This window comes from Ptychodera flava, chromosome 14, assembly GCF_041260155.1.
Source record: "Ptychodera flava strain L36383 chromosome 14, AS_Pfla_20210202, whole genome shotgun sequence".
Taxonomy (NCBI): Eukaryota; Metazoa; Hemichordata; class Enteropneusta; family Ptychoderidae; genus Ptychodera; species Ptychodera flava.
Genome location: NC_091941.1, coordinates 39,162,798 through 39,173,110, shown reverse-complemented (window position 1 = coordinate 39,173,110; position 10,313 = coordinate 39,162,798). Strand labels below are relative to the sequence as shown.

Below are 10,313 nucleotides of genomic sequence, written 5' to 3'. Positions count from 1 at the left end.
TGTGATGTCAGCTAATTCAGGTGAGGCTGGTGAGCCCATGCTGCATCCATAGATTTGTTTATTGTATTCTCCGTTCAAATATGTTGTATTTCAGAGTAATCCATGGGGGTGTTCATTCCTAGTGGAACATTGAGACAAATATTTGGGAAAACTCCCATTCTGACTATGGTGATATACGAAAGGGTACTGTACTTGGTGTGATTGCTTTAATGTGTCAAAGGCATCAAAATATGACTGGGGAAGGTGATAACATTACTAGCACAGTGTCTTGACTTTGATTCACTTTCATACTTGCCAATAATAAGGGACTGGTCAGTTTCTTTGGCGGGCGGGGGGGGGGGGGGGGATTCATTGGGGGGTGTCACCCTGTTTTTGACTTTGGTGATAGGGGGTCACCATGTTTTTGAAATGCCCAATAGGGGGGTCAGTGTGTTTTTGAATTTCGACACGGCTCATACTTTTGTAAAATGCATTGTGCCAGCCACAAATTTCATCATTCAGTGGCATTTTCGGCGCGCCCTTCGGGCATGTAACCTTAATAATAATAAGACATATTTTTCAGAGCCCCGTCCTAGTGCAAAACTTCAATATATCAGACATATATATATCTGAGATATCTGTATGTTTAACATTTTTCGGCACGCCCTTCGGTGCATTTCTTTAAAATATCAGACAATATTTTTCAGCATGCCCTTCAGCTACATGACTTTCATATATCAGATATATATCAGAGATATCTGGATGTTTAATATTTTTCGGCGTGCCCTTCGGGTGCAGTAAATTAATATATTAGAGATATATGTCAGAAATATCTTGATGTCTGTAAATTGAAAGTCAGTTTTGCAAAGTTTAAAACCCTTTTCCTGCCAGACAGTATCACTTCCCCATCAGCCAAGTCAGTAAAAGACGGTATTGAACTAAAACATGATGGATTTTCACCCACTTCGCTTCGTCCATCATAGCATTTTTAGTCTATAAAAATCAATTTTACAGTAATTGCGCTTTCAACAGCCTTCAAATGTTCAATATTATGTTAAAATACACCATATGGAATATGTTGTGTTTCATTAATTTTAACCATCTTGACCTGATGGTTGAAATATGGACTTGGCAGGAAAAGGGGTACTAATCATTATGAAATCTGCAGTTCATATGAAAAGCATGACAAGTTCCTGATATTTTTCTGTTTCCTCTATGAGAATTCAGTATAAGAAAGCAACATGCACTAATATTTCACAATCACATTTTTCTTTCAAGTTCTGGACATCTGCTTATGCATAAAAAGAGTGGACTACATTCACAGCTCATTCAAAATACTGTATTCAAACTTTAGAATTGACACTTTTAAGTTCTTATCGATCTTACAACTGCCAACAATTTCATTAAAACACAGAATGACTGAATGTTTAAAATATACTCCAAAAATTATATATATATATATATATATATATATATATATTATATATATATATATATTATATATATATATATATATATATATATAATATATATATATACACACACGCTGAATTATTCAATTATATTCACCTTTTGTTTACCTTTGTCGCGCGCAGGGGAGGGTCGCCCTGTTTTTCGAAAGTTGGAATAGAGGGGGGAGGGGGTCAGCCACTTTTTGACGGCAAAAAATAATCCAAACCCCCCCCAGGCTGAGAAACTGACCAGTCCCTAAGTATTGTCAAATTTACATAAAGGCTGAGGGAAAACCAGGGAGAGGTCATGCCAGGATTCCTACAATGAAGGAACGGAATAGGAGAATTAGGAATGTGGAAGGGGGATCCAGAGCTGTTTTGCATGACATACACAAGAAGCTGTGACAAATGTGAAAAAAAGTATAATTAGAAATAGCATGTATGACACTGTTCTAGAGTTTGATTAGACTTACATGATACTTTTGATGTTTTCCAGTCAATCCAGCTAGAATTCATTTGAGCTAGACCAGAAGTAAATCGGGGAGTATGGCACAAAATATATGCACATGTAGTCATCAGACAGTAGTGCTTTGTTGTCATTTAAAGATGAGAGCATTTCCTAGCAATGAAGTGAGCTGTTTATGAAAAGACTATGAATTATGATCACATAAAATAGGAATGTCCTCAAAAATAATATGAGCAACTCTGACTCAAATCATCATCCCCCACAGCCTGCAAACTACCTCTGACACATGATCTTCAAGGAGATTGACCCCACCCAAGGTACTTTCAAACTAAATCTAAAAGCAACCAAATGGGTACATTCTCTGCTTTTCATTAAATGACCTTCCTCACATTTTTGGCCCCTTTGTGCTAGAGGCAAACTAATGTTTGGGTCAATGTCATATAAGGGTCAATGTCATTACTCTCTCTTTCCATGTGTCCATCCATCTGTAGACCAAATTTGTGGAGCTCAGAAGTCAAAAACTATGACACCAAATATGACCAGCTTTGGTATGAGGAATGTGTGAGTGATTATCCAGAACTGAGTGGAATCTCATAGACATGCTTTGCAGACTTATGAAAAAAGTACATGATTAGGGTTTTTCATAATTTCCATTTATGACAGTTATTTGTATGATAATTGGCATATACGTTTGGAGGGACAATTCATCAATATTTGTTCAAATTGGCATAAAATTTGCAATTTAAAGAACTTTTGGGATATTTTCTGTCAAAAGTTTCCTCTTCAGGAACGATTTATCTGATAGGTCTTGATTTTGATTTTAGGTTTTCATAGGATGACCTTAATAAGCTCCTACCAGTGATTTAATTTCCACTTGTGAAAATTATTATGACATTAGCATATTCACATTTTCATATTTTTCATAAAAAGCTATTTCAACAACTTTCAAATTTAGTTTACAGGTTTCTAGGCATGTTGGCTCTGTGTATTGTGCAAAAAATATCCATCCTATATTGGACTACAATTAATAGTTCCCACAAATTATTCCAAATGACAACCATGTTGGTCTTTAACCTGCACTAAATGTTTGCTATGGCAAAGTGAATTCTGTCCAGACCAGGTCTACAATGTCCCTGTATATCGGTAGCATTTATGTGAAGTAAAATAACCATAAGCAGAAAATATTACTTCACACTCTTACCAATTGCAACACATCGGGTTTAGACATTTCGGTGAAAGTAGAATTCACACTGTTCTGTATACGATGCACGATATTACCAAGTGTGTCCGAAGGTCTACCATTTATATACATCAGTGTAGTGACCACAAGGGCTACAGTTTCACAAGCCAAGGTGCATTTATTGGGGACCACCCTAGTCAATCCCTTAATGGGCCAAGGTCATGAACAGTAAGACTGACATTTACCACTCTGTAGTCATAACTGATAAGTAAAATTTTGTTGGTAGCCTATCTTGAATTGCCTTTCTTTTCAGCATATCGCACTATGGTGACTGAGATGTGCTTACACTGACAGTTGTAATGGTTCATTTGCAAGCTTTGAAAAATAGATATTTTTATTCAAATGCCTTGTCAGTTATTTCTTTAATAGGTAATTCTGTTCAAGGTCATTTTAGGACTTGGGTCAAGGTAGCAAATTGGACACATGGTCTAATATCTCGTGTACAGCCAATAGAGGTTCAATAATCCTTATAAATATAGCTTCTCTTCTTTCAATATGCCATTAGTTTTGTAGATAGGTGACTATGAAATGCTTTTTGGATTGTGCTTAATTCCCTGTATGGTTTCTATTATGCAGCTTAATAATGGAAAGTGTGAATTTATTAGAAACTGAGGGACATTCACACGGACACGACTTTTGAATTCTACTTGAACAAAAGTTAACACCATATCTCCTGGTATATCAGTGGTGCCCCTATAGACTAATAGACGAAAGAAGTACTGCACTGTATAAATCATAGTCTGATTTAACCATTGGTGTTTTATGTTTCTCAAACTAATGAATCAAAGAGAAAATAGTTTGACATGTACTGAACTTAAGCATTACTGAACGTATGAGTTTGAAGCAATAGGCTGATTTTTGGGTTCTTTAACCCTTTGAACCTGGCTCGGACATAAATGTCCGATGACGTCATAGAGTACCAGGGGGTCAGGGTGCAAAGGGTTAACAGATTATCATGATTACTGGCTTTGTTCTCTATTTGCTACAATGCGACACTGACAAAATGATTTACAGAGCATTCAATAATGTTTTTGACTAGACGCTGTACAACCATGATAACCAGCCAATGGATGAGTTTCACACAACACAACTCCCGATAATGACACTGGAAAATATATTCTAGAAGTGCTTTTATTTACAGTATTATTATTGTATCAATGGATGTACATTTGCAAACTTCTGTTAAAATCACTTGCATTTTTTTGTGCTTGGTGTAGAATACATCAGTAAATGACAGTCTAGTTAGTTGTACTGTGTACAGTAGTACCTACATGCATTTCCAAAAGTTGCAAAAATAAACTTACCCAGACTACATATAAAAACAGTTCCTTGGGAACATTTTAAGTTTAATCAAAAATATAGGAATATATTTCTGAGAGACTTCAAAGGTGTTAGTTGGTTGCTGCAGAAAGTAGTACTCACAGTGAAACTTGTCATTTGGCCAATAGCAAAAAAAGACTAATATGTGCTTCCTTGAAACCCATGATGCTGTACCGGTAGTTCAATACACAGACAAATCTTACAGAATTTTAACAACAGCAAATATGATTTCCAAGACATCTAAATCGATCTTAACTTACACAAATACATTGGATTTGAAGACATTAAAATACATCTATCTACCAAACTTTGGAAAGCATCCATGTTACAGGAAACGCAAAAAGTTTTTTTTTTACTTTGGGCATCATATCTACATTTTTTTACTCTGTATTTTTACAACAATTATATATAATGTTTCTACAATATGTACCACTAACTCATTTTTCATCATTGTTTTAGCACTAAATTACTTGCACATCTCATCTTCAAGAAAGAGGTTTTTCAACCAGATGGACATAGTATGCAGGGTTTTCCACTTCACCTAATGCCTTGAAGTCACCATAGGTACCATATTTACTGTCAGCCCCAAAAGCCTCCTTCAACAACTCTGAGAATGCATTCAGACGATGTGGGTAATAGGAAAGGCGGAATTTGCTGTAAAGAAACCAAGGCAAGAGTTTGCAGTGTCAGACAATGGTGCAGTATGATAACTCATGATGTCAACAATGGTTGATGTATCACAACATATGGACACAGTTAGCTGAACTTGTAACAAAGGGAGCTCACATAATAAATTCAGACATCACTGAAGAAAACAGACTCACCTGGAAAGTGTTGTCAAGCCATTTTTTCATTGACTTTTCATTGACATGGTCTGCTATTAAAGTTGCCAGCAGTATATCTGGTATAGTTTTAGACAATCTTATATTCACACTGTGACATATTTAAACATATCTGAGGGAAGATTGCCTCACCTGTATTCTTCTTCGCCAATGCTCTTCTTAAAACTGTGTCCCTCTCCCTCCAGTGTCTTCTTTGCTTTAGTAACATCAATTGTATAATCTAGCGTGATCATGTGAGGTCTGCCATTGACATAGAGCACTGATGTCTTGATGTCTTTTGTGCAACTTCCCTATAATGTGGAGACACAGAGACTGTTGGCTCAGTATTTGTGTTGGTGCATTACAAAGTTCCCTATGTACGTACAATTGTACTTTTGATATTAAGTATCTTTCAACATTTTGTGTACAGTCACTGCTTGTAATGCTACTATACAGTGAATAATATCATAAATAAACACTCTTCCGAGGTGCTAATCAGTGCAAGACATATCCCCAGTCAACCATTCCAGGGAGTAATTCAAAGTTAGCTCATCATTCTAGAATGTTTCACTTTCTGTTCTAACTCAAAAATTCAAGAAAGCAAAAGTACCTTATAATAAATGTTTTTCCCTTGTGGTACATTTCCTTTATCCAGGATGGAATCATAATTGCGGTGGTCAATTAACATGATGCCTCCTGGTTTTACCATTTGTTCAAAATTTTTCAGCGCTATTCTCTGGTTCATCTGATTTCCCTCAAAATCGGGCAGATGAGGGAAGGAATTTCCCAGACACAAAACAGCATCAAAGCCTCTATGATCTATGAAATCCAGGTCATCAACCAATGTCAGCCAGTTAGCTTCTTCAATTACTGAGAGAGAGAGAGAGAGAGAGAGAGAGAGAGAGAGAGAGAGTTTTTCATTGCAAATTGTCAAGTTTTGAACTCTATAATTGTATTCATTTGGCACTTGTACTTACTTTTATTCCTATTCTAAAATTTCTAGAAGACTGAAGAACATACACCATTAGTGTCATGGTAGCGATGAAAATCCTTCAAGATAGATATATCTATTACATAACTAGGCACACTGCTTTTTATTTCGACTGATCAAACTGATATATCTATTACATAACTGGGCACATTGTTTTTTATTTCAACTGATCAAACTGATAAATTTACTTGGTGATCAAAACACATCATTTGTCTTCTATATATAGTTGGTTCCTTGTTAGTTTATTGATATTAACGTAGTGATGAAAATGTATTTCTATCACTTGCATTTTAGCTGAGCTGTTCAAAATAGGTGTGTTTACTCATGCAATTGCCATTAGGACCATCAGTTTTGCAAAATCAGCAAAGATTTGTTGGTTATATAAGCCAACATTATATTTCTGTGCAGGGATTACTTTGGGTGTGATCAAGTGAGATTTAGGCTGTCAAAGCAGAATATCGCTGCAAAAAAACCCAATTGGGAAAAATACTTGCATTGACGATGCAAATAGCACAGAAGTGTTTCATGAAGGTTATATGTTGGAGTGTATCATTTCATAATTTGTAACATAACAAAATTTTAGTTTGAAAGAAAAACTGTACCTTTATATATGGCCATATTTTACTTCCTTTCCAACAGTTTTCAATTTCTGTCACTACTTTATGTGGAATTTTTTTCTCATGCAGATCCTGAGCCAAGGTACTCCCTATCTGTGTTGCGGTATGAAATGAACATTGCACAAAGTAGAGGCCTGCTGCCTGGAAGCGCTGGTGATTATGTGATATATCACAGTTTTTGTGCGATGACAATTTCATAATGCAAGTTTGATAAATTTTTACCAGTATTAGCAGCAAAATATTATAACAAACGCAGGTCTGGTTGCATGTGTTTATTCGTCGCAGGAATTTACAATTATTCTAAAGTAGTTTTGGAATGCTAAGTACTGCTCAATAAAGGCCAGTGCCTTTACTGTCAATTTTGGAAGAATTCAAATAGGTTTCGGAAACATAATCCTAATCAGATTTTGTGAAACCTGAAATATTGCACCACATTTGTAAAGATAGTTTGGCTGTCACGGCTGTCACATTAAGAGTTTGTATATCATGTTAGGCAATTAGTACATTGTTGATGCATTGAAATTTTACATGTCAATAATACTGCTTAAAACAACAACTATGTTTATGTTTTTTGAAATGGTAATTACTATTAAGACAATTCTGATAACTCATTGAACACCAACTGACAAACAAGTATCACATGTTGAAATGAGTCACATACTTTAAATGAAGTTACTTAATTCAAATGTGATAGAAGTAAAGATAAAATATGTCAATCAATGCAATTTTGTCAATGTTTAATCAAATTGATCAATGCAATTTTGTCAATGGTTAATCAATTGATTAACCATTGACAAAATTGCATTCAAGGTCAAAATTTCACAACAGTTGAGGATAGTTTAATGGTCATGAAAGTATATGGACCTTTTACAACTGAAATGAAGACCTAGAATGAACCTTGAAAAGTAATTTTGTATAAACAGCTCTAGCGACAGTTTATTTTCAAATTACCCCATTTATCGAAGGCCTCTTCCTTTCTTCTGTTCCATCTTTCTTTCAATGCATATTTCAGCATTTTATCAGAAGCATCAACGCTAGTCACTGTGAAACCTTCTTCCACCAACATTGTGGAATCAACTCTGAAAATCGAAAACCAATTTTGTATCAATTTTGTGTCAATTTTGTATCAAGTTGGCTTTCACCACACTCAATACGTAATTTTACGTACATTTCCATGTACAATCATCATGAAGACAGTACAAAAATATGAGTGCCACAGGTGACTAAACCTATTATACAGATACCGTGAAAAACAAACACATACTGTCCATGTTCTGCGTAATCGGCAGACCTGCCACTCAACTGTCGTAGGCCACGCCCCTAAAAACTATGGCCTTGAGATGTGTTGTGCGGAGTTCACTGATCGCCTGTCAATCAGTACCATTCACTCAAACATCTGGCAAGGCTACGTAGAAAATCAGTCTCTTTGTAAACAACGTGTCTAAATGAGTCTGAAAATACAAACCAAACCCTTGAAATAAATATAAAAAAACAATAAAAACAAAAATAAAAAGCACGCACTTTGTTCCCATATTGATCGACTCCGGCTACTGTTTCAGACATAATCGAGTTCCAGTATAGTTAGTAGTTTAGCTGTACTGTAAACGTCAATGCACACGATGCGATGGTACAAACACTACGCAGCGTAGATCGTAAACAAGGCCACATGAACATCTTCTCCAGTTGGCTTTAATGTGAAACTTAACTTACCCTGTACCACAGGCAACATCGAGCACTGTTTTACATCCTTTAGATCTCAGTAGATTGATGATCCAACTTTTGTAAACATCTGTTCTCTCGGATCTGCTGCCGACGTACAGCTCCCAAACCTTGGCTGCTTTTCCATCTGCGTATTGATCAGGAATACCTTGAGCGGCAACACCGAGCGAACGTGTGCGGAAGACACTGTCGACCATTTTGAGTGAAGTTACAGTAATTTTAACGATTTGTTACAACACTGGCTACTCAGATCTCGCACTTGTCTGTAGTTGCACTCCTCTGCGGTCTAGTGTCTGCAGCGTTGACGTATACCTGTGAGTTCTGGATTACGTTCTCGGCTACGTGTTGTTTTGGTCCCCCTAGAACACTCATTCTACCACTAAGTGACCCCATAACGCATGGGTATTTCTGAAATCCGATTCGTCAAGTTTTCGCTGAATCACGGTGAACAGAATAATTTTAATCGGATCTTTCTGAAAATTAAGATAATTTCTAACGAAATTCTGATTAACATCTGCGATTGTAAATACACACACACTCTCTCTCTTTCATAAATTATATTCTATAGAGCACCTGCATACATTCAGAATATTAAATTTTAATCTCAAAGTACGAGTCATTCCAAAATACAAAATTGTAAAAACCCTATGAAAAGTTCAGCATATTAGAGCTCTAGTATTCCTGGGGACTAGTATGGGAAATATCATTAGCTGTGAGCCTTCAGTAGTTTTGGACTAAGAGTTTTAGACCAAAAACAGGAAAATGTGACAGCAGATTTTATCCAAAAGCAGAAATCTTTCAAGGAAATTGTGACACAATAGTTCAGACGAAAGTTGTTTCCCACTATAAAGTGCATATCAAGCTGGCTGCATGCTGTTTCATCTTCTGAGAAAATCTTCCAATTTATTTCTCTTAGTTACATCATTACATTTGATAAGCATGAAAAGAAAATAATTGTTCAAATTGTCAAATAAATCAGACAATCTGCACTATCTGGAGGTTACTAAAGATAAACATACAGACATACAGAAGCCACCGACTCATCATATAAGCTCTTTTTGGTATTTATATACAAAACCAAATATGAGCTAAAAATGTAAAATCAACTTATCATATATCTACAAAGACTATGTACTGACATGGAAATTTAGTTCATTGATTACTTTCACTTGCACTTTCTATTAAATGTAGCTGCATTAACATGCATAATACTTGTTTTGAAGTGAAAGTAAAATGATGATTCTGTCAAATATCCTCCTTGATAGTGAGAGGTCAAATATCGTCCTTGATTGACTGGTAACACAGCATGGGTCAATGTTATTTCCACTTCATGGGTGTATGATACATGTACATGTAAATCAGGGCATGAGACACCAGGAACTGAAATGTCACAGCTAGCAGTCAAGAGTACAGTAGTACAACTGCAACAGCATGTAAGGTCATTAACTAATGAACCAAAATGCAGCTGCAGTCTGTGCTGAGTTACACTTCTTATCATTCAATTTGATAATTAACATTGAAATAATGAACCAAAATATTGACAAAAATGAAAGAAACAATTATGATATATAATTTGTATTTAAATGAAAAAACTTTCCCATAATTTGGCAAGCTTAGCAAAACAACAATCGGTACTTGTCACCCAGGGTAGTGGATTTGCACAACATGGAATGAACGTGATTAGCTGAGAGTTTCTCTTTGAATCTCAC

At 35.8% G+C, this 10,313-nt stretch overlaps 1 protein-coding gene across 1 annotated transcript; it reads right to left on the bottom strand.

The window, feature by feature from the left end:
* Positions 1 to 4,249: 4,249 nt before the first annotated feature.
* On the bottom strand, positions 4,250 to 8,989 carry LOC139150434 (glycine N-methyltransferase-like). The gene is made up of 5 exons (XM_070722808.1): positions 8,596 to 8,989; positions 7,837 to 7,964; positions 5,888 to 6,147; positions 5,431 to 5,588; positions 4,250 to 5,110 (listed from the first exon to the last, which is right to left on the bottom strand). The coding sequence occupies exons 1-5, from the start codon at positions 8,799 to 8,801 to the stop codon at positions 4,942 to 4,944; spliced, it is 921 nt and encodes a 306-aa protein (XP_070578909.1). The 5' UTR covers positions 8,802 to 8,989; the 3' UTR covers positions 4,250 to 4,941.
* Between the last annotated feature and the right edge of the window lie 1,324 nt (positions 8,990 to 10,313).